The sequence below is a fragment of the Oncorhynchus clarkii genome, chromosome 3 (assembly GCF_045791955.1).
Source record: "Oncorhynchus clarkii lewisi isolate Uvic-CL-2024 chromosome 3, UVic_Ocla_1.0, whole genome shotgun sequence".
NCBI lineage: Eukaryota > Metazoa > Chordata > Actinopteri > Salmoniformes > Salmonidae > Oncorhynchus > Oncorhynchus clarkii.
The window spans coordinates 55,054,789-55,080,557 of record NC_092149.1 but is presented as its reverse complement, the minus strand read 5'-3'; the positions used below and the strand labels follow the sequence as shown (position 1 = coordinate 55,080,557).

Genomic DNA, 25,769 nt, shown 5'->3' with positions numbered 1-25,769 from the left:
GCATCAAGTCGGCAATCTATTGGCAAATACTTTTCAATCCTTGTCATTTGAAGAGAAATTATAGATACAACGTATCGGTGCTCATCGGCCATAAAACTTACACAAGTTGGAAATTGCAAATTTAACAATAAATGCTAAGGCGTCACTGCAACACCGGGTTCGATCCCAGGCTGTGTCACAGGTGGCTGTGACCGGGAGACCCATGAGGCGGCGCACAATTGGCCCAGCGTCGTCCGGGTTAGGGGAGGGTTTGGCCGGCCGGGATGTCCTTGCCTCATCGTGCTCTAATGTCTACTTGTGGCGGGCCGGGTGCCTGCAAGCTGACTTCGGTCATCAGTTTGACAGAGTTTCCTACGACACATTGGTGTGGCTGGCTTCCGGGTTAAGTGAGCAGTGTGTCAAGAAGCAGTGTGGCTTGGCTCTCGATCTTCGCCGAGTCCGATGAGACAGGATCGTAACTACAAATTGGATATCCCGATAAAGGGGGCAACGCCATGGGCCAGTAAAGTTTGAATACATTGGCCGTCTAGTCAATCCAGCAGGTCTTCTGCCGTGCTCAATACAACTGGAAACTTGGAAATCTCAGACAGTGAGTTTAAGACAACTGGGATAAAACTAGCGCCGACTGGGAAAACAATTTTGAACGGTCAACCAACTCGGAATTCCAAGTCGGAATATCGGGCCTCTTTCTAGAGCCAACAAGGACCTCCGCACCACCTTCCTGTTCAAGTGAGCACAACAAGGTAAGTCCAAAAATGTATTGTATACTGCTGCATGAATTATTAAATATGCCAGTGGGATATGCATAAGCCAAGAGAGTAATACTAAGTGCACAGTGCATTCGGAAAGTATTCAGACCCCTTGACTTTTATCACATTTTGTTACGTTACAGCCTTATTCTAAAATTGATTAAATTGTTTTTTTTCCTTCATCAATCTACTGTACACACAATACCTTACAACGAAAAAGCAAAAACAGATTATGAATTTTTTGCACATTTATTTAAAAATAAAAATACCACATTTACTTAAGTATTCAGACCCTTTACTCAGTACTTTGTTGAAGCACCTTTGGCAGCGATTACAGCCTTGAGTCTTCTTGTGTATGACGCTACAAGCTTGGCACACCTGTATTTTGGGAGTTTCTCTAATTATTCTCTGCAGATCCTCTCAAGCTCTGTCAGGTTGGATGGGGAGCGTTGCAGCACAGCTATTTTCAGGTCTATCCAGAGATGTTCAAGTCAGAGCTCTGGCTGGGCCACTCAAGGACATTCAGACACTTGTCTCGAAGCCACTCCTGCGTTGTTTAGGCTGTGTGCTTAGGGTCGTTGTCCTATTGGAAGGTGAACCTTCAACCCAGTCAGAGGTCCTGAGTGCTATCGAGCAGATTTTCATCAAGGATCTCTGTACTTTGCTCCATTTAGCTTTCACTCGATCCTGACTAGTCTCCCAGTCCCTGCCACTGAAAAACATCTCCACAGCATGATGCTGCTGCCACCACCATGCTTCACCAAAGGGATGGTGCCAGGTTGTCGCCACACGTAAAGCTTGGCATTCAGGCCAAGAGTTCAATCTTGGTATCATCAGACCAGAGAATCTTGTTTCTTATGGTCTGAGAGGCCCTTAGGTGCCTTTTGGAAAATTCCAAGCTGGCTGCCATGTGTCTTTTACTGAGGAGTGGCTTCTGTCTGGCCACTCTACCATAAAGGCCTGATTGATGGAGTGCTGCAGAGATGTTTGTCCTTCTGGAAGGTTCTACCATCTCCACAGAGGAACTCTGGATCTCTGTCAGAGTGGCCATCAGGTTCTTGGTCACCTCCCTTACCAAGCCCTTTCTACCTTGATTGCTCCGGGTGGACAGCTTTAGGAAGAGCCTTGGTGGTTTGAAACCTCTTCCATTTAAGAATGATGGAGGCCACTGTGTTCTTGGGGATCTTCAATGCTGCAGAGATGTTTTTGTACTCTTCCTCAGATCTGTGCCTTGACACAATCCTGTATCTGCGCTGTACGGACAATTCCTTCGACCTCCTGGCTTGGTTTTTGCTCTGACATGCACTGTCAACTGTGGGACCTTATATAGACAGATGTGTGCCTTTCCAAATCATGTCCAATCAATTGAATTTACCACAGGTGGACTCCAATCAAGTTGTAGAAACATCTCAATGATGATCAGTGGAAACATGATACACCTGAGCTCCATTTCGAGTCTAATAGCAAAAGTTCTGAATATTATGTAAATAAATAAATAAAGTTCTAAAAACTGTTTTTGCTTTGTCATTATGTGGAATTTTGTGTAGATTGATGAGGAAATGTTTTTATTTAATCCACTTTAGAATAAGGCTGTAACGTAACAAAATGTGGAAAAGGTCAAGGGGTCGGAATGCTTTCCTTAGGCACTCTATCTCCAGTGCTTGATTTATGGCTTCGCATATGACTGCCGTACACTCCACTCGGGCTCCCGAGTGCAGCGGTCTAAGGCACTGCATCTCAGTGCTAGAGCCATCACTACAGACACCCTGGTTCAAATCCAGGCTGTATCACAACCAGCTGTGATTTGGGAGTCCCACTGGGCGGTATGCAATTGGCCCAGTATCTTCCGGGTTTGGCCGGTGTAGGCCATCATTGTAAATAAGAATTTGTTCTTAACTGACTTGCCAAGTTAAATAAAGGTTAAATAAAACAAAAATAAAAGCACTATTCTGATTTTCTCTGTTGCCCACATCTTCAATATTTAAATATTTAAATGATAATGTTCCAGTATCTTAACGATGGAGGATCATTTTATATCCAGTTTTTAAGTAAACCTTTTTTTTTATGATTGAAGAGAAAAGTATTCAATGAGGGGAAGTGAAGTGGGCGGAGTGCTGATTTGCACGTGGAGCTTGGCAAAAGGGGGCATGATTTGTTGACATAATTGTAATCAAAACCCAACCTTCATTTACTGATTGTGATGCAGTGAGGTTCCAAAAACCGTTTTAGAAGACACTGACTGACTTTGTAACCAAAATGATCCTATTTACACTTTGAAGTCAATTTTGACACTACAATAAATGTGTATGACTCATATCAATGCCACAAAGACCGTTTTCAAAGGGGTACCTTGCTTTTATGGGTCAGTCGCTCTTTAACTATTCAAATGTATCTTGCATTTTTATGGGCTGATTGTTTAGAAATGGAGGTATGGGGTAGCCAAATTAGCCCAATTGTGTCCAATCACTTTGCACTTAGTAAAACAACATGCTCTTATGGCAACACGTTACAGTTTGGAGGAGCAATTACGAGTTTGCTAAAAAAAAAATCACTGACACGAAGTCCTCTGTCACGTGGTGAAGCCAGCATGGTCAACGTTACAGCGTATGCGGTATTATGTGAAGTCACATAAACCGACCCTGGATCTGCGGTTAGGGGCACGTTTTTGCGTGTCTTCTGACGTCAGAAATGGGTCGCGCATGTTCTTCCGCCCCTAATATATAAGCAACAATATAGTAGTAATTGTGTTTCAGTCACAGATGAACTTCGGACATTAATACTGTCCAGGTAAATTGCTTCAGAATTAGTTCAACGCCAGTGCTAGCAGAAAAAAAGTGTGTTCCTTGATATTGAATCGCGTTTACGATAAAGTGTCTAGCTGAAATAGCGACTGCTAGTTTAAAGTTGCATGAAGCTAAAGTTGCTAACTGGAACAACGATGGCTAGAACGCTGCAACTTGACACTTTTGAGTTGGTCAATTTAGTAGCTAACTAGATAGTTTTCCCCTTCTCTGCAAGAAGGTCGAATTGGCTAGCGAGTTATGTCGCTTGATGCTGAACACTTCTGCCCATGAGCCAAGCCCTAGTTAGCTAGCTAAATTAGCTTGTGCATGCTAACTAGTACTTAGCTAACTCCAGCAGTGTGCCGTTGAGCTATTTCATGCACACATTTGGTTGACTATGTCACAATGTTCATTTTGTTTTTCTGGGCACTGTGAACGGTACCGTCAACCAATTTAAGAAATGCATCGTAAATTTAACTAGGTAATGTGGTGCTAGCGTCACAGCAACTCGTTGTGGTCGAGCGAGGTATCAAACGTCAGTGCGGTGCGTCTGCGATCGTTAGTTTATTCGAGGCTTAGCTAGAGCCTATACATTCCAATATAGTAAATTGTTCTGTTATTGTGCCTTTGGACACGCATCGAACTGTTGCTTGCTCGCTTCAAAACATACGCTACACTCTTGATGAATCCTGGACAGGTAAACACATGCGTCATGTGACCCACTTTGGGATTAACTAGCTAATGTATGTAATTTAACCAATATGTAAATCAAGAATAATGCTTTCAAAAGTTGGGAACGTTATGGATCTTGAGTCCCACACTCAAGTGAATTTACAGTGTCAGTAAATTGGATACCCATGCATTATCATCAGCTACCTTCCTTGCACAATCATTGGTTGCTTATATTTTGTTTTGATAGGAATGTAGACTGAGCAGTATTAGCTAACAGTACAATTTTGTCAGCAGGTGAAGAGAGATTCCACTGGAAAATCAGAGGGCTCTAAAAAGACTGACTTCATTTTGTCCTCAACATGGGGGTTGTAATATCCCGGTTTAGGGTATGTATGGCATAACCTGTGTTTTCCTGTTATCACAGGTTGGTGGCACCTTAATTGGGGAGGCTGGGCTTGTGGTAATGGCCGGAGTGGAAAAGGTGGAATTGTATCAAATACAACAAGTATATGGCTTCAGTGTGTTTGATTCCATTCGCTCTGTTCCAGCCATTATTGTGAACCGTCCTCCCCTCATCAGCCTCCACTGATATGTATGGATTGAATACGTATTAAATATATTTTTAGAAACTTAGTTGGCTCTCAGTTTAGAGTTAGAATACACAAGGTGCAATTTTGAAATTTGGTTGTGCATCAGTTTTTAGCTGATGTTGGTCACTCAAATAGCCATGTCAGCTAAAAAAATGTTGATTGGGAAGTTAGTCTAGCCTGTTATCTAAACTTGTAGTACTCATGGCCGTATACTGACTGGGCATGTGCCCAGGGCCCTGACTTCCAGGGGACCCCATAGATTTTTTTATTTTTTTGTCAGTCTCTCTGATAACCTATTAAAGGAAAAAATCCTATCATTTACAGTGTTCCATAACACTAATATGTGAGGACAATATCTTTCATTTTGTCATATATAAGGTTGGTAGCAATGTGAAAATTGTTGTGGAAATCTGTTGCAGCTGAAGTTTACTACAAAACCTGGCAATGCTCTCTATGGGCTAGCTAGCTAGGTACGTAGCCACACGCAATAATACCAAAGTCAATATCTGCACGTGAAGTAGCTGTAAAATCATCTAAACAAACTGCACTGTCAATTTAGGAGTCTACATTCTCACCATGTTCAACCTGCATTATGACATGGGCCAGTATTGAAATCTGACATGTATGATAGATGTTTTTGAGATCTTAAAGGCCTATTCCTGTTTACTTCCAGTGTAGTGAGCGCAGCCTTATCGTAATGCTACGTCATACCGGCCCAACTGCTGCCTGCTTAAACTGCAATAGCTCAGATACACACATGAAATGACCCAGGGAAGCGGTAGTTCATCGCCCAGAGATGCACAAAGTCTTTACTTTAGCATGGCAAAATTTGTGGAATTGCAGGAAATTCAATGTTAAACTGCTTTATTATAGTTTTTTGCTTTAAAACTTTCTATACACCCCATGGAAAAAATTTGTAGAAATATACTTTAAAACAAAAAAATTATCCTGAGGGGAGAGCAACCAAATTTCACTTAGGGGCTTGTCCTAGGTACTAGTATAACGCATTTAGTTAAGAGTGAAGTAGTTTATCTGCACAAATCAGTTGACTGCGTGTGTGGTTATGGCTGTGGGGTATGCAGACCCACGAGCCACTGCAGGCCCTGTGAGTTCAAAATGTGTGGCCCCCACCCCCATCAAAGTTGCCCATCCCTGCTATAGAATGTATGGCGTAACTTGTTTGACATTTAAATAGTGCAGCATTAAAGAAGTGTTCTGCAATGCTCACAAACACACAAGATGTATTATGCATAAGCTGCTGTGGTGTTATTGACATTACTGAATATCTTTCATTGGATGTTAAATCGTGAAAGGGATTAGTTGACTCGGTCTGTCTACATTGCTTGGCAGTGCATATGTCTGAAATAACATTGATGTCATTTTCTTCTAGTATAGAGGAGAATGTGTGGGTGATACTCATTGGCCGATATGTAATTCAAGTCTAGTGATCGTTCACTTGCTTGAGCTCTGTTTAGTGCAATATGTCCATGCATGGGACAGGAAAGATACAAAAACCTCTGCTTTCACATGTTATGGCTTTGCTATTTAGCGCTTCCTAAAAACAAATGCTGTTATATGGGGTAATGGACCATAGCATTGTTATCATATCAACATGATAATGGTAAATGTAATGATGATACTATAGGCCTATATACGGTTTAGCAGACAATTTTATCCGAAGTGACATACAACAGCGAGTGCTTTTATTTGTATTAGTGGCCCCAGCTATGTCCTGTAATTTAGGAACAGCATATTTTATACAACAAGTGGAAATGCAAGTGCTTTTGAATGAAATTTTTGTTCATCACAAGTTTAATTTTTTTTTAAATACTACAATGACACAATACTTCTCTTGCATTTCTCAAAGAGAAGCAACAATCTGCACATCTAGATGAATGGACAGTACTATTTTTCACACAAGTTGTGTTCTGAATGGGAACATTTAGTGGGAACATGCAGTAATTTGATCTTATGCAAACTGGAAGACAATGTAGGGACCCTCAAAATTCCAGAAAATAAGCCTATGCTTCAATGGTCATAACCTATGGATGGTACCCTGCTTTCTTAAAACTGAACTCAATGTATGTCTTCAATCTCTAATTGTATCTCATTTATTTTTCTTTGGACAGACTAAGCCATCAACTGTAGAGGTTTTGGAAGGAATTGATAAGGTATGTGTTTCTGCTTTTTGAAAAAATATATTTAGCCTCAGAGGCTACACTCCCTCAAGATGACGTTGATCAAGAGTATTTTGGGAACTTGCTCTAGACTAGAGATTGACCTTATTACATTATACAGATCCTGTCTCGCTCGAGGTTTAGACCACTGGAACCAATGTCCAGTGGAGTGACAGACACAAATGTTTCCTAGCACCAGCGGAGGATAGGTCGCTACGCTGTCCACCAACTGATATTTTTGGGGGTGAGGTTAATCAACACCGAGAACCAAAGGTGTTTCCTTTCCATCTAAATATAAAGGAAAGATAAGTTGGCAATGCTGTCTGATTTAAGCCTGCATTGAATACACAGGCTTTTGTCAAGATCACAGGAGGAAGGATGGAAAAGTCATGTTTCCAAATGTTACGCCACAGTCCAGGTTCCAACACTTATATTGTATTGATATTTGGCTTTATGCTGGTTGTTTATGTATTCATCATACACACGAGGTACAGTATTGACATAATTGTAGCCATTCGGTAATGTTGGATAACTAAAAGTTCTGATATTAGTATTATAATTTGGGAATACTAAACTTCTTGTCAGTTTATAGAGGGAGAGCTGGGCTATATTCAATGTGTGTTTTTTTTTGTTTGTTTTTGAGGAACGTGATCATTGTTTTTTACAGGATATCCAGGCTTGTGAGGAATGTCAAGAACTGTATCAAAAACAGTTGAAGTTATGGGTGTGGAGACTGCTTCAGTACTCATCTCTTCTTTACCTGATGGCTAGCATAATTGTGTATCTTTGGTACCTCCCTGAACAGATGATTGGAAAGGTCATATTGGTCCTTCCTTTTGTTGTATTTCCACTATTGTAAGTATAGCTGTTTAAAAACGTTTCTAAAGAAATTGATTGCTATAGCTACTAATAGTTTGTTACTGAACCTGCAATTGAGGTTCTAATATTTATTTCAACAGTGTATGGCTCCTTCGAAAGGGGCTGCTCACTCTTTTTAAAAGAAGAACAGAAAAAAACAGTATGTGCTTTGAACTTTATTTACCTCTGCCTCATCATTATTATGACACCGCTGCTAATCTCTGTTATCTATATGTAGTCTTCATTTTTTTTTACTGCATTGTTGGTTAGGGGGTCGTAAGTAAGCATTTCACTAAGGTCTGCTAAATCTGTTGTATTTGGCGCATGTGACTAATACAATTTTACTTGACATTCTGCTTTTGGTGTAATCACTCAAATGTCGTTTTTTGTTTCAGATGAAAAATTGGAGGACCTCAAATCACAAAAACGAAAAATGGTAAGTTCACTTTTTTACAGGGTTGCTTTTGATTGGGTGAACATCGTCTAGACCGCAATTTAGAATCCCACCATAGCTGATCACTTAATCTTTAAAAGGGTGAAAAACAATGTGGATCCACTTAATCTTTAAAAGGGTGAAAAACAATGTGGATCCCCAAATCATTTATGAAGGTGTCATATGAAAGAGCTGAGATGTCTGCACTTCAAAAAAATCCTTATCCATTTTTACATTCTGTAACTTATTTTAAATTGGCTTAATCTGGCATTTTCCTCTATTGAGATGAACACTTACAAGGTGTCGTACCTAAGTATTGCTATTGAGTTTTTATAGCACTTTGCTTAAATAATTGCTACACCTAATAAATAATCTAAAATCAATGTATGCAGCCATTAATTGGCATTAAGACTTTACTTGCTTAAGCACTCTGCTAGAAGGAAATACATCTGAGAAAATGCTTGTCATCTCATGACTAATAACTTTCAATAATTATGGCTGATGGATTTTCACACTCCATTATTGAAGGAGGGTGTGTAATTCTTATTTTTCGTAAACAATTTGCATTATTTGATATTTCCCTGAAATGAAGTTGCTTAAACACCTAGCTTCTCTATTGGTTGCCGAGCTGAGGAGCGTCGTGCAGCATTGCAAAATATTTATGCAGTACATAATTCAAACAACGACCACCGTTTTAACTTCTTTGGTGTAATATCGCAAACTGACAGGGCTGTTTTACCATTAAAGATTCCAGCTTTAAAGGCCCAATGCAGTCAATAATTTCAGTTTTATATCAGATTGTACAGCTGATTAAACTAAGACTGTAAAAGTGTTAACATTTTTGATCAGTGTTATTTCCTCATAGTTGCTTGTTGAAAATACAATCTACGCAGGACATTCTCATCACCATGCAGTAAATTGGTTAATAGAACTATTTTATTTTATTTTTAATTTAACTAGACAAGTCAGTTAAACAAATTCTTATTTGCAATGTTGACCTAGGAATAGTGGGTTAACTGCGTTGTTCAGGGGCAGAACAACAGATGTTTTACCTTGTCAGGCGCCCGAATTTGCTACACTCTTTAATTCCTGGTGTCGTAACCTCGACGGAGCTATGTCCTTGGCCCAATGCTCTAACCACTAGGCCACCTGCCGCCCCACTATACCAAGCGTTACAAACCTCTCTGCCAAAAGCTAGTTTTTGGTTTTCCCCTCCCCACTCAAACCAGTCCCAGATAGCCCTAACACAATTATTTATTGAGCAATAGTTTTGCTAAAAAGCCATTTTTGCCCATTGTTTTTTTAATGGAAATCTATCGCAATAAGGTACTTAATTGGTAACCAGAAATGATTTGATATTGATGTAAAAAAAAAAAAAAAAAATAGCTGCATTGGGCCTTTTTAAAGGGTGTAGGCATACTACGGACACTTATTTTCAAAAACATTTAACAATGCAGTGATAGAATGTCGGTCTGGCTGCCGTTTTGACTTTTGTAGGTAGCTCATTTTGTGGAGTTTCATAAGACTGGAGAAGAAACATCTAGTTGAGAATATCCACATACTTCAAACACCAACGCATCATATTGATATGTTTTACATTTTTCCAGGCATTGTAAAGACTTGGGCCTGTATCCACAAAGCTTCTCAGAGCAGAAGTGCTGATCTAGCATCAGTCTAGTCTTTTAGATCATAATGAATAAGATTTGTATGAACAGGTCTTAGATCAGCACGCCTACTCTGAGACGCTTTGTGTTTATGGGCCCGGATCTGTGCAGATGCATGACAGGATAGATGTGGGTCGTAGGACCCACCTGTTTTTAAAGCAGTTCATTATTTCAAGAAATCAATTAGTGTGTTCACATGCTCTTTTTAATTTGATTAATGATGATATGGAAGGTACGACATTAGTCATCATTGATGTCTTCATTACTCATTGGATTTGAACAGAATTAAATGTATGGAATGGTGACATGTCATAACATCATTAGTCAATGAACAGATCAAACACAAGTGTCTTGAATAAAAACCTGCGTAGTCAAAGGGGTTAACTGGAACACCAATCCTTGTTTCAATACTCCAATGCTTGCCTGAAGACGAATACTATGATGTTTGACTGAATAACTTTTTTTTTTTTTTTTATTATTTTTTAAAAATAACCTAACAGGTGTCAAATCAACCTGACTTTCAATTTGTGCTTTATTTGCCCTTTTCATTTCCTTTTACATTGAAAATATGAACTGCTTTTGTTCAACAGCTTCTAGAGGTGATGGAGACTGAAACATATAAAACCGCAAAAATTATTCTGGAGAGATTTGATCCTGATTCAAAGACAAAGGTGAGTATTCCATCTTCCTCTGAGCCCACTAATTCTTTGAATACCCCCCGCCGCCGCTATAATTAACCTTGAAAGTATCCTTCTTAATCTTGTTTCCAATTTGAAGGTGCCTGAATCCATTCCAAGTGGAACACCTATGACTCCAAAACCTGGCCAAGGTAATGTACAGTGCCTTGCGAAAGTATTCGGCCCCCTTGAACTTTGCGACCTTTTGCCACATTTCAGGCTTCAAACATAAAGATATAAAACTATTTTTTTGTGAAGAATCAACAACAAGTGGGACACAATCATGAAGTGGAACGACATTTATTGGATATTTCACACTTTTTTAATAAATCAAAAACTGAAAAATTGGGCGTGCAAAATTATTCAGCCCCCTTAAGTTAATACTTTGTAGCGCCACCTTTTGCTGCGATTACAGCTGTAAGTCGCTTGGGGTATGTCTCTATCAGTTTTGCACATCGAGAGACTGACATTTTTTCCCATTCCTCCTTGCAAAACAGCTCGAGCTCAGTGAGGTTGGATGGAGAGCATTTGTGAACAGCAGTTTTCAGTTCTTTCCACAGATTCTCGATTGGATTCAGCTCTGGACTTTGACTTGGCCATTCTAACACCTGGATATGTTTATTTTTGAACCATTCCATTGTAGATTTTGCTTTATGTTTTGGATCATTGTCTTGTTGGAAGACAAATCTCCGTCCCAGTCTCAGGTCTTTTGCAGACTCCATCAGGTTTTCTTCCAGAATGGTTCTGTATTTGGCTCCATCCATCTTCCCATCAATTTTAACCATCTTCCCTGTCCCTGCTGAAGAAAAGCAGGCCCAAACCATGATGCTGCCACCACCATGTTTGACAGTGGGGATGGTGTGTTCAGCTGTGTTGCTTTTACGCCAAACATAACGTTTTGCATTGTTGCCAAAAAGTTCAATTTTGGTTTCATCTGACCAGAGCACCTTCTTCCACATGTTTGGTGTGTCTCCCAGGTGGCTTGTGGCAAACTTTAAACGACACTTTTATGGATATCTTTAAGAAATGGCTTTCTTCTTGCCACTCTTCCATAAAGGCCAGATTTGTGCAATATCCGACTGATTGTTGTCCTATGGACAGAGTCTCCCACCTCAGCTGTAGATCTCTGCAGTTCATCCAGAGTGATCATGGGCCTCTTGGCTGCATCTCTGATTAGTCTTCTCCTTGTATGAGCTGAAAGTTTAGAGGGACGGCCAGGTCTTGGTAGATTTGCAGTGGTCTGATACTCCTTCCATTTCAATATTGTCGCTTGCACAGTGCTCCTTGGGATGTTTAAAGCTTGGGAAATCTTTTTGTATCCAAATCCGTCTTTAAACTTCTTCACAACAGTATCTCGGACCTGCCTGGTGTGTTCCTTGTTCTTCATGATGCTCTCTGCGCTTTTAACGGACCTCTGAGACTATCACAGTGCAGGTGCATTTATACGGAGACTTGATTACACACAGGTGGATTGTATTTATCATCATTAGTCATTTAGGTCAACATTGGATCATTCAGAGATCCTCACTGAACTTCTGGAGAGAGTTTGCTGCACTGAAAGTAAAGGGGCTGAAGAATTTTGCACGCCCAATTTTTCAGTTTTTGATTTGTTAAAGTTTGAAATATCCAATAAATGTCGTTCCACTTCATGATTGTGTCCCACTTGTTGTTGATTCTTCACAAAAAAATACAGTTTTATATCTTTATGTTTGAAGCCTGAAATGTGGCAAAAGGTCGCAAAGTTCAAGGGGGCCGAATACTTTCGCAAGGCACTGTAGTTGACTAGATATTTTAAGGCCTTTCATGTGCTTGCGTTGCAGACCACTGATAAACATAATCCCTGCATTGTTTCCTCCATTAGAACTCCGTCAGCGGAATGTCACTCCTCGGCCCCCGGTGGCGGTGACTCCTGCTGCAGCACGTCCTCTTCTGGCACCAGGGGCCACCCATGCAGGACCGCCCCTCCACTCAGCTCCTGGAGGACCCCCAGAGAGAATCCTGTCTGCTGAGGCTGCTCAGCAGAGCTTGATGAAGAGGCCCATGACCCCTGGCACACCTGTTCCAGGAGTGGGTGAGTTAGCTGCACACGGGGACCACATCATAATGTGGTCGATTTTTAAGGTGATTTACCCATCCCTGTCTCACCAGTCCTTCAGGGATGGGACTCCATTTTTTTTATATAAAAAAGTATATATATATATTTTTTTATTACAGTACCGGTATGACAGTTTGTTTTACAAATGGTAGTTATGACCAATTAAGTGTAGTATTTGAATCCATTATGGTAGGGTTTGCCGTAAAACAAACCGAAGGTCAAGCTTGTTCCAGAGGAGGCGTAAATGGTTAACAAAGTCAATAGGTGTGAAATTGTACCTAGATTTTAGGGCCATTTGCAGCATACAATTTGTTCCAATTAAGAAAAAAAAAAGAAAAAAACTTCATTAAGATTTCTCATGACCAAGGGTGATTCCAAAATAAACCGGACACTAGCCAGGTTTCCATCAAACCTTTTTATACGAGTGAAGTACATGTAGGATTAAAAGAAGTCATGACAGGCCTGAAGGACAGGCCTTAAACTTTCCAAATGTAGACAAATGTGTAACCATGTGGCAAGGTGGCGTCTTTTTGTCTGTAAAATTAATTATGCAAAAAATGGTGGTGAATATGCCTTAATGCGCATATATTGATCTAATATTATATAGAAGTAAACTTGTAGTCACGTGATATGTTGTTTGGTATTCACGCTACAACTCTGGAAAGCTTTTTCTTCATTAGGCTACAGATGAAATTATACTGAACAAAAATATAAACGCAAGTGGAGTGTTGGTTTCATGAGCTGAAATAAATGATCGCAGAAATTTTCTATACGCATAAAAAGCTAATTTCTCTCAAATTGGGCACATTTGTTTACATCCCTATTAGTGAGACTTCCCATTGCCAAGATAATCCAACCACCTGACAGGTGTGTCATATCAAGAAGCTGATAAAACTGCAGGATCATTACACAGGTGCACCTTGTACTGAGGACAAAAGGCCACTCTAAAATGTGCAGTTTTGTCACACAACGCCACACTTTTGCAATTGGCATGCTGACTGCAGGAATGTCTGCCAGAGCTCTTGCCAGAGAATTTAATGTTAGTCTTTCTACCATGAACTGCCTACAATGTTGTTTTAGAGAATTTGGCAGTACGTCCAACCAGCCTCACAAGTGCAGACCATGTGTAACTAAACCAGCCCAGGACCTCCACATCCGGCATCTTCACATGCGGGATTGTCTGAGACCAGCCAACCGGACATCTGATGAAACAGGAGTATTTCTGTCTGTAATAAAGACCTTTTGTGGGGTGGGACTAATTCTGATTGGCTATGCTCTCCCAGGCCCACCCATGCTTGCGCTCCTGCCCAGTCATTTGAAATCCGCTGTTGGCTAGAGCACATGCGCGAAGACCAGCGTGGGCTCATTCGCTTTCCAACACATTTGTTGTGACAACCAGTAGTAGAGTTGAAAATACGATTTGAAACCATTTACTTTTTTATTAGGTACATAGGAATTTAACTGCAGAAGTAATTTTTATGTGCACTACATCAACACGCACAACCATTTATCCACAACAAGTCAGTTTGATGGGTCATCTTGTGGGAAACCGCCTGTAGTTTTTATGCAGATTTTACAACGTTAAAATCTGTCGCCCATTGGATGGAAACCTAGCTACTGTCAGTTTATGTTAAGTGTATATTTACTCTTATGTAAACATGCGGTCTGGCCTTGGACACTTCATAGGAAATGCGAAAGAGGGCAAACCGTTAAAGACTGTTTGCTTTCCCAGAGAAAGCAACATGGTGTAATTGCCATGTGGAATGCCAACTGAGGTGTACAAGAGCCAAGATCACTTTAACTATGATTAATTAGGTAGGCCGGCATTTGTTCTCTGGGCATTGGTACTGAAATGTTACTAAATGCCTTTCTATTGGCCAGGTGAAATTGCGTTTGGCATAGGCACACCATGCAAATGTTTCATATGGCTCGAAACTCAGGCACTTTTGTGGAAAATTGAAAGTGAAAAGCAATTTGATAGAAAGAGTCACCACAGAGTTTCCATATGTTGGTAAATGAATAAGCAGCAGGAAGCTGAGACTTTGCCAAGTCTCCCAGAAATGACCAGTCATCTTCCTATGATTGCTCTTGATGTTAGATTATATTAATTACTGCTCAGCAACACAGCAGGGATTCTCGTTCAAGTGCTTTGCAAGTGAGATCCATTTCCAAGTCATTATTAAAACCTGTCCGTATCAACCGTTTATCATGGTCCTCTGCTGCTAACTGTAGATTTGTCTGGTTTCTTCTCCTCTGGCGCAGTGTGTGACGATTTGTGTTTGAGAACAGACTTTGTGCAGCTAATGTGCACGTGTGTTTGCCATAACAGGAATGCACCCTCCAGGCCCACCCTTGGCCAGACCTGTTCTCCCCCGGGATAGAGGCACCATGGACAGGGTCATTGAGTACTTTGTTGGCGATGGCCCTCAGAATAGGTAAAATGTTGCTTCTGCTTGAGTGTCACCCAAATATTTGCTTTTGGAAATCAAATCTGTATTTGTGCAGATGTAAGCGCTATAGGAATTTACAGTTAAATGTATTTCTAGTGACAATTGCTATGTTTTAAATACAGCTAAATTATCTTTAATTTCATTGCATGTATGCATTCTAACAGATTATTTTCTCCCTCCAGATATGCCCTCATATGCCAGCAGTGTCTCACCCATAACGGCATGGCATTAAAAGAGGAATTTGAATATGTTGGTAAGATTTAGAGAAACACGACTCTGTCAGTCTCCATCAAACACTGCGCCTTCATTTGCCCTCTAGCATTTGGCAGTGCCGTATATCATCAGGCTCTTAAAAGCCTCTGCCACTACCAGCCTCTGTAAGCAAAAAGAGCCCATCTAGATTGACTATGCAAACGAGTGTAACCCATCGATCTGATGAGTTTATGCGTCTTTGACTCAATTCTTCTTGGAATATCATTGGTTTCATTTTCATTATACATGAATCTGTGTCTACACGGAAATGTATGACAATCATTCAGTTGACAGTCACTTTGGGCATGGTGGTTTATGTGTCTCGTTTCAGCCTTCAGATGTGCATATTGTTATGTCCTGAATCCTGCGAGAAAGACCAGACCCCAAGCCCCCCGACTCTCTGAGGTCACTGCTGAGGCAAAGACGCCCTCACACGCACCCATACCAACATCACCAACACCTGTAGAACCAGCACCCGTAGAACCAGCACCTGCCCCTGAAGCTGATGAGAGCCCCGCTACTTCAGGTATGTCTCTGCGCAACCTCATCATTCTTGTTCCCAAATACACTGCTCAAAAAAACTCCTGGACAGTCTGTGGTGCAACGTGGCGTTGGTGGATGGAGCGAGACATGATGTTTCAGATGTGCTCAATTGGATTCAGGTCTGGGGAATGGGCGGGCCAGTCCTTAGCATCAATGCCTTCCTCTTGCAGGAACTGCTGACACACTCCAGCCACATGAGGTCTAGCATTGTCTTGCATTAGGAGGAACCCAGGGCCAAACGCACCAGCATATGGTCTCACAAGGGGTCTGAGGATCTCATCTCAGTACCTAATGGCAGTCAGGCTACCTCTGGCAAGCACATGGAGAGCTGTGTGGTCCCCCAAAGAAATGCCACCCCACACCATGACTGACCCACTGCCAAACCGGTCATGCTGGAGGATGTTGCAGGCAGCAGAACGTTCTCCACGGCGTCTCCAGACTCTGTCTCGTCTGTCACGTGCACAGTGTGAACCTGCTTTCATCTGTGAAGAGCACAGGGCGCCAGTGGCGAATTTGCCAATCTTGGTGTTCTCTGCCGAATGCCAAACGTCCTGCACGGTGTTTGGCTGTAAGCACAACCCCCACCTGTGGACGTCGGACCCTCATGGAGTCTGTTTCTGACCGTTTGAGCAGACAGATGCACATTTTTGGCCTGCTGGAGGTCATTTTGCAGGGCTCTGGCAGTGCTCCTCCAGTTCCTCCTTGCACAAAGGCGGAGGTAGCGGTCCTGCTGCTAGGTTGTTGCCCTCCTACGGCCTCTTCCACGTCTCCTGATGTACTGGCCTGTCTCCTGGTAGCGCCTCCATGCTCTGGACACTACGCTGACAGACACAGCAAACCTTCTTGCCACAGCTCGCATTGATGTGCCATCCTGGATGAGCTGCACTACCTGAGCCACTTATGTGGGTTGTAGACTCCGTCTCATGCTACCACTAGAGTGAAAGCACCGCCAGCATTCAAAAGTGACCAAAACATCAGCCAGGAAGCATAGGAACTGAGAAGTGGTCTGTGGTTACCACCTGCAGAACCACTCCTTTATTGGGGGTGTCTTGCTAATTGCCTATAATTTCCACCTGTTGTCTATTCCATTTGCACAACAGCATGTGAAATTTATTGTCAATCAGTGTTGCTTCCTAAATGGACAGTTTGATTTCACAGAAGTGTGATTGACTTGGGAGTTACATTGTGTTGTTTAAGTGTTCCCTTTATTTTTTTGAGCAGTGTATAATGTTCACACAGCTACTTAGCTCAAGTTCTCAACTTCTGCATATATAGTGTATGTGGACACAACTTCAAATATGTGGCTGAAATAGCCGAATTCACTCGTGTGTTTAAAATCTATCGCACAGCCATGCAATCGCCGTAGACAAACAATGACAGTAGAATGGCCTTAATGAAGAGCTCGGTGACTTTCAACGTGGCACCGTCATAGGATGCCACCTTACCAGCAAGTTCATTTCTGTCCTGCTAGAGCTGCCCCGGTCAACTGGCAGTGCTGTTATTGGGAAGTGGAAACGTCCAGGAGCAACAACGGCTCCGCTGCGAAGTGGTAGGCCACACAAGCTCACAGAATGGAACCTGCGAGTGCTGAAGCTCGTAAAAATTGTCTGTCCTCGGTTGCAACACTCAATATTGAGTTTCAAATTGCCTCTTGAAGCAGTGTCTGCTGTTCGTCGGGAGCTTCATCAAATGGCTTTCCATGGCTGAGCAGCTGCACACAAGTCTAAGATCACCATGCCCAATGCAAAGCATCGGCTGGAGTGGTGTAAAGCTCGCCGCCATTGGACTCTGGAGCAGTGGAAATGCCTTTTCTGGAGTGATGAATCACGCTTCCCCATGTGGCAGTCCGACGGACATATCTGGGTTTGGCGGATGCCATTTGAACGTTACCTGCCCCAATGCACAGTGCCAACTAAAGTTTGGTGGAGGACTAATGGTCTGGGGTTGTTTTTCATGGTTCGGGTCAGGCCCCTTAGTTCCAGTGACGGGAAATCTTAACGCTACAGCACACAATGACATTCTAGACGATTCTGTACTTCCAACTTTGTGGCAAGCCCTTTCCTGTTTCAGCATGACAATGCTCCCATGCACAAACGAGGTCCATGCATAAATGGTTTGTCGATCTGTGTGGAGGAACTTGACTGGCCGCCAGCCACTGATTTTAAAAAAAAAAAAAAAAAAATCTACCACCCACTCAGATTTTTTTTTAGTAGACCAAATAAAAAAATATTCACACAAATTACACCAACAAAACACAAGCGGATGAGCATGCGTTGCAATGCTACTAAAATGTAAAACAAGGCAGGAGTAATGTGGTATATTGTTTAATTACATTTAACCAAAATATCAGATGAGACAATGTTCACGGTTGAACTAATGTAATTAGCATGAGGTTGTAAGTAACAAGAGAATTTCCCAGGACACAGACATATCTGATATGGGCAGAAAGATAAATTCTTGTTAAAGCTAACTGCTCTGTTCATTTTACAGTAGCTATTACATTGAAATAATACCATGTTATTGTTTGAAGAGTGCATGGTTATGTACTCAAATGTATCAATAAGCCATTTAGGCACATTTTGAGCAGACTTGATACATTTTGAACAGTAATGCAATGGGTCATTGGATCAGTCTAAAACTATGCACATACACTGCTGCCATTTAGTGCCTAAAATCCAAATTGCGCCTAAACTGGAATAATGCATTGTGGCTTATCTCTTGCATTTCAAAGATGTAAACAAAACATTTATTTTGTATTATCTTTTATCAGATCTGTGTTATTCTCCTACATTAATTTCACATTTCCACAAACTTAAGTGTTTCCTTTCAAATTGTATCAAGAATATGCATATCCTTGCTTCAGGTCCTGAGCTACAGGCAGTTAGATTTGGGTTTGTCATTTTAGGCAAAAATGTAAAGGGTCTGATCCTTAAGAGGGCGAGATGTTACTGTGGTAATGCTACTCGTCATGCTTGTGCCTGTGAGATTGAGTCCAACTAGTAGCCGCTTTGTCTTCTCTTCCCAAACAGTTGATACTTAAACATTGAAAAACAACCTAGCTTGTAAATAGCCAAGAAACAGAAGAACAAAGTCTCACTTCAGTAGACTTTTGTTTAAAGTAAATTAGACCAACTTTTACACCTGTGCGCAGTGCTACTAAAAATGTTTCGCTCGTCACGTGAGCACAGCCCCCAGCCAGTTAGTGTTGTCGTGGGATAGGCAATAGTAGGATTTGTGCGGTTGTTTGACCTTGTGCGGTTTAATTTACCAGCTATGAAACAAAATGGCAGAAATACTTAAACTCGATACAGCAGCATTTATTTGGCTAAAATGTGATCATACTTGACAATTAAATATATATCTATTTTTATTTACACATGCAAGTGAAATGGTGACACTGTGGAGCCCTGACCACCCACCAATGTGGCTGGTGAAATGGACATCTTACCCGCCAATGCTAAAGTCCACCTACATTTGGCAGGTGGCCGGTTTTCATTTTTAGGCGCTGATTGGCAGAATTTCCTAATTGTCTTCATTGCTTACTTTCTTAAATGCCTGTAAATTGAATTGATCCTCAATTTTAGTTGCCGAGAAGCAGCCTACTCCCCCAGCTGAAGAGATCCAGGAGTTGGTGACTCTGACCACAGATACTGCCCCAGAAACAGAAGTGCCAGGAACTTCACAGTCTCTGCAACTCACCCCAGTGAAGTCAGACGGGGAGCTGGATGTATCAGACATGGAGGTTGAATAGAATGTCATTTCAACACATTAATTTATGCTAGAACTATATTCTACTTTTTTCAGGGGGGGGGGGGGGGGGGGGGGGGGGTTCTTTCTGTTTTTAAAGTCAACTTAATAATGTTTAGATTAATGCTGTGAGGTAGAATGGCAGAATAACAGGCAACGGGTTTGGTATTAACTTAAAGGTATTTTCTTGTCAGTTGTCATGGTACCAATATGAATTTAATGATTGGAATAAAAGTGAACAGCCAACACTTGAGATTTTACGTCATGTCCACGGTACTTTCATGAACTGTACTTTCACTTCTATACATTACGCAACAGCACACTTAGTTCAGCTAGCGAAGCGTTTAGCGTTGATGCACTTATAGTGTTTTACATAAGCGGATAAGCAATTTCCCACATTACTATTGTATTTGTGACTCGTCTCTATCCATGTAGTCTACAGACATGCAAGATGATGACAATAACGAGCCAAAATCTAGCTAAGTAGTTTGAGTTTTTGCACATATGTAGAATGAGGGTTTCTTTTTTAAAATGTAAGTAATTTGCAACATTGTTTTAGTTTGTCTTTTGACTGAATGTCTTACCATGTCTACAGAAGTGCAAAAAATGTCCTGTCTGGTGTGATATGAAATATTTTTAGGGGGCAGATATTTATAGATACTATGGTATACGTTAGTGCCTTTTTAACAGTATTGACTAGGTTTTGGGTAGTCCTAGTACAATGGGACTAACCACATGTTTACACAGTAATAGTACAGTCATAGTAGTACTTATTTATTGCTTAAGAGGAGAAATTAAGCTGTATTTGCTGTCCTCTGCACCGGAGTGCCTTGATGCGTTTTATGTTTCCACTTTGAAATTAATAAAGACTTGAGTCATTGTCAGAATGCATGCGTTTGAAAATGCCAGTTTTGTGTGACCCTGCTATTTGGAGTTCAAGTTTTAATCTCCATTCTCTCAGGCTACCAGAGTTCATTGTTGAGAAGGATGTACTGCTGATTTCTGAAGCACCCATTCCAACACTTAAGGTACATTATATATACAAAAGTATGTGGACTCCCCTTCAAATTAGTGGATTTGGGTATTTCAGCTGCACCTGTTGGTGACAGGTGTATAAAATCAAGCACATGGCCATACAATCTCCATAGTCAAAACATTGTCGGTAGAATGGCCTTACAGAAGCACTCGGGGACATTCAACGTGGCACCGTCCTAGGATGCCACCTTTCCAACAAGTCAGTTTGTCAAATTTCTGGATATCAATCAACAAAGAGGTAAGAAGATGTAGGCTATAAGAGTATGGTGAAGGCTAGCTGTATTGGGTGCAGATGACTGAACTGCTCACTTTTGTGTCTGTGTCTGCAGGTATACAGATGAGACATACAAAGGTAGTTCAGTTAGTATTTTATGCAGATCACATTTACCATGCTCCTCCCTTACCTCTTCAATAAATATCCCATAGGCCTCTCCATTATGGACAAGGTATGTGTATGAAAACCATTATCAAAAGTTATTTTTTTTAAATTCACATTTACCACAACCAAGGTATGAATACTGTCGTGTGCATGTTTTGGTATTCATCTGTATAATTCAATTTTTCCCTCTATGCCTCTGATAAATACAACAGGTAACCTGTTCGATCACCATGCACTACAAAATCATTCTGGCTATGGAGAACATCAACACATTAACATCAACATGCCAGAGAATATACCCATTGGACTTGGGGCTCTGCTGGGAGTTTACCTCATATTTTGATTTTTTAAATTCTGCTTTGCCACTAAAATCACAAGCACTGACAACTAAAGTATTGTGTTACTGTTATTCATAGAAAAAACAACGGGAGGCGGTTAGTTAAAAAATGAACCCCAAAAGGTTCTGCAAGGATCTGTTAAAAGAGATTCTTTGAAGAACTTTTAAAGGGTTCTTCAAAGAATTTAGAGAGGTTCCCCCACAGTTTAAATTTAAAGAAACCCTAAAGGATACTCTAGGAATCTTTTATTTTTGTAGCGTACGTATACAATGCATTCGGAAAGTATTCAAAACCTTCACCTTTCCCACATTTAGTTAGCGTTACAGCATTATTCTAAGCTGGATTTAATTCTTTTTTTCAGCAATGTACACACACTACCCCATAATGACAAAGCAAAAACAGGTTTTTAGAAATGTTTGCAAATGTTGTACAAATAAAAACTGAAATACCTTATTTATGTAGGTATTTAGACCCTTTAGCTATGAGACTCAATTTAGCTCAGGTGCATCCTGTATCCATTGATCATCCTTGATATGTTTCTACAACAAATTGATTGGAGTCCGCCTTTTGGTAAATTCAATTGATTGGACATGATTTGGAAAGGCACACAACTGTCTATATAAGGTCCCACAGTTGACAGTGCACCTCAGAACAAAAAACAAGCCTCGAGGTGGAAGGAATTGTCCGTAGATCTCCGAGACAGGTTTGTTTCGAAGCACAGATCTGGGGAAGGGTACCAAAACATTTCTGCAGCTTTTAAGGTCACTAAGAACACAGTGCCCTCCATCATTCTTAAATGGAAGAAGTTTGGAACCACCAAGACTCTTCTTAGAGCTGGCCGCCCTGCCAAACTGAGCATTCGGGGAAGAAGGGCCTTGATCTGGGAGGTTACAAAGAACCCGATGGTCACTCTGACAGAGCTCCAGAGTTCCTCTGTGGAGATGGAAGAACCTTCCAGAAGGACAACCATCTCTGCAGCACTCCACCAATCAGGTCTTTATGGTAGTGTGGCCAGACAGATGCCACTCCTCGGTAAAAGGCACATGACAGCCTGCTCAGAGTTTTTTTTTATCTCAATGTCAATTCAGTTCTGGGTAACAATTAAGTACCTTACTGTGATTGGTTTCAATTAAAATTGTCAAAAATAAAGAAAAATATCTTAGCGAAGAGCAAATTTCTCAAGCATGAGTTTTGCAAGGACTCTGAGAGTAGTCTGAGTGGGGAGGGGGAAAACTGACAACTAGCTGTTATTGGCAGAGAGGGTTGGAACTCTCTTTCTTATTGGTCTATGAACTAATTTATCGCCTGGTGATTTCACCATGCAAGACAAAACTCCATCCCACCTAAACAGACTGACATTTTTGGCAGTCTTTTCAAACAGCTATTACATTAAAAGGGCATTACCATAATTTTCACAATTTCACAGTATTATTCCAACCTCATAGTGTGGAAATGTATATAAAACACAGGAAATAATGTTTTTGACTGCACTGGACCTTTAAATTAAAATAATTTTGTTTTTCCAGTGAGGTAACTTTTTTTTGTGATGCAGTTCATGAAACAGTAGACCTAAACCTACACATAAGGAACAAACCATTGCCAGGACAAAAGGAAATTATGTGGATATTCAACCCGCAGAAGAAAAATAAATGGTTGAAAAAATGCCAGTTTAACATACACTACCAAAACCAAAAAGTAATCAGATCAGAGGGGTATTTCAGAAAGTGGGGTCAATGAGTTAACTAGATAAGTTTACTTTTAAAAGACACTGTAAGCTTATGGGGCATTCACATGCTCGTCGGAAGTGGGAAACTTTACAATAAGGGAGTTGTAAGTCTGACATAATTGTGTTCAAGTGCTTTTGAAGTTGGAACAATTCTTAAACAAACAAGATTTTAGCTACAGTGCCTTGCGAAAGTATTCGGCCCCCTTGAACTTTGCAACCTTTTGCCACATTTCAGGCTTCAAACATAAAGATATAAAAATGTATTTTTTTGTGAAGAATCAACAACAAGTGGGACACAATCATGAAGTGGAACGACATTTATTGGATATTTCAAACTTTTTTAACAAATCAAAAATGTAAAAATTGGGCGTGCAAAATTATTCAGCCCCCTTAAGTTAATACTTTGTAGCGCCACCTTTTGCTGCGATTACAGCTGTAAGTCGCTTGGGGTATGTCTCTATCAGTTTTGCACATCGAGAGACTGAATTTTTTTCCCATTCCTCCTTGCAAAACAGCTCGAGCTCAGTGAGGTTGGATGGAGAGCATTTGTGAACAGCAGTTTTCAGTTCTTTCCACAGATTCTCGATTGGATTCAGGTCTGGACTTTGACTTGGCCATTCTAACACCTGGATATGTTTATTTTTGAACCATTCCATTGTAGATTTTGCTTTATGTTTTGGATCATTGTCTTGTTGGAAGACAAATCTCCGTCCCAGTCTCAGGTCTTTTGCAGACTCCATCAGGTTTTCTTCCAGAATGGTCCTGTATTTGGCTCCATCCATCTTCCCATCAATTTTAACCATCTTCCCTGTCCCTGCTGAAGAAAAGCAGGCCCAAACCATGATGCTGCCACCACCATGTTTGACAGTGGGGATGGTGTGTTCAGCTGTGTTGCTTTTACGCCAAACATAACGTTTTGCATTGTTGCCAAAAAGTTCAATTTTGGTTTCATCTGACCAGAGCACGTTCTTCCACATGTTTGGTGTGTCTCCCAGGTGGCTTGTGGCAAACTTTAAACGACACTTTTTATGGATATCTTTAAGAAATGGCTTTCTTCTTGCCACTCTTCCATAAAGGCCAGATTTGTGCAATATACGACTGATTGTTGTCCTATGGACAGAGTCTCCCACCTCAGCTGTAGATCTCTACAGTTCATCCAGAGTGATCATGGGCCTCTTGGCTGCATCTCTGATCAGTCTTCTCCTTTTATGAGCTGAAAGTTTAGAGGGACGGCCAGGTCTTGGTAGATTTGCAGTGGTCTGATACTCCTTCCATTTCAATATTATTGCTTGCACAGTGCTCCTTGGGATGTTTAAAGCTTGGGAATTTTTTTTGTATCCAAATCCGGCTTTAAACTTCTTCACAACAGTATCTCGGACCTGCCTGGTGTGTTCCTTGTTCTTCATGATGCTCTCTGCGCTTTTAACGGACCTCTGAGACTATCACAGTGCAGGTGCATTTATACGGAGACTTGATTACACACAGGTGGATTGTATTTATCATCATTAGTCATTTAGGTCAACATTGGATCATTCAGAGATCCTCACTGAACTTCTGGAGAGAGTTTGCTGCACTGAAAGTAAAGGGGCTGAATAATTTTGCACGCCCAATTTTTCAGTTTTTGATATGTTAAAAAAGTTTGAAATATCCAATAAATGTCGTTCCACTTCATGATTGTGTCCCACTTGTTGTTGATTCTTCACAAAAAAATACAGTTTTATATCTTTATGTTTGAAGCCTGAAATGTGGCAAAAGGTCGCAAAGTTCAAGGGGGCCGAATACTTTCGCAAGGCACTGTAGATGAGCTAGCTAACGTCACTAATTAGCTAGCTTGCTTATCATTGACAATATGTTCAAACTAGCTACATTTTCCACATTGATAAGTTTGTAATGATAAAAAATTGATTTGTTTGCCACTTCAAGTGAAACATCCCAGTCTTCGTTGCATCTTAATCAGTTGAGAATGCTTCAGAAGTGCGAGTGAAATACTTGAAATAGACTTGAAAAGTGGAGCGACAGCTCTTGCAGGGACAGACTTTTGGGGGTCCATTTCAAAATGCTATTGAGAGGTCCAGCAAAATTGACATTTCCCTTCACACATTAGCTGCCATAATTATTATTATCCCACCTAACAAATAACTATTTTGTTTAAGTATTTCATTTTAAGCACTTTTAGCAATATGAAGATGTTGAATCATTGGTTAACATACTTAAAAGGTCAGAGAGGCAGCTGGGGTTTGTTTAGTTTGAAGCCTATGAAACATAAGGGAGTATATCAAGGATCTGGAAAGATTGTGTATGGAGAAATGGTCTAAGATCCCTTACAATATGTTCTCCAATCTCATAAAACATTTTAGAAAACAGCTCAGTGGTGGGGTATTGAAAGATATTGCCAGTAATCTTGACAATTGTACTAGTATATTAGTATTAGTATAAAATAATATAATTTCCCATTGCTTTTAGCATACAATATATGTCAGTATTTATATTGTTTACTTTATACAGTCATTTTTGCTCATCTTTATTAAGGGTGTGAATCATTTTGGATCTATCCAAACATTTGTGGGTTTGATTACAGGCTCAAAATGGCCAGAAACAAAT

At 40.7% G+C, this 25,769-nt stretch overlaps 1 protein-coding gene across 4 annotated transcripts; it reads left to right on the top strand.

The window, feature by feature from the left end:
* The first annotated feature begins 3,408 nt into the window (after positions 1–3,408).
* LOC139398499 (endoplasmic reticulum junction formation protein lunapark-A-like) lies at positions 3,409–20,579 on the top strand. 4 transcript variants are annotated; one of them, XM_071144462.1, is made up of 13 exons: positions 3,409–4,229; positions 4,499–4,590; positions 6,924–6,965; positions 7,639–7,826; positions 7,931–7,989; positions 8,225–8,265; positions 10,517–10,597; positions 10,704–10,755; positions 12,465–12,674; positions 15,028–15,133; positions 15,331–15,401; positions 15,732–15,926; positions 19,528–20,579. In XM_071144462.1, the coding sequence occupies exons 2-13, from the start codon at positions 4,564–4,566 to the stop codon at positions 19,692–19,694; spliced, it is 1,239 nt and encodes a 412-aa protein (XP_071000563.1). In that variant the 5' UTR covers positions 3,409–4,229; positions 4,499–4,563; the 3' UTR covers positions 19,695–20,579. The 4 variants fall into 4 exon arrangements, with proteins under 4 accessions (XP_071000563.1, XP_071000566.1, XP_071000571.1 ...); XM_071144465.1 differs by having other exon boundaries at positions 3,411–3,536; XM_071144470.1 differs by having other exon boundaries at positions 3,411–4,229; positions 4,496–4,590.
* The last annotated feature ends 5,190 nt before the right edge of the window (positions 20,580–25,769 follow it).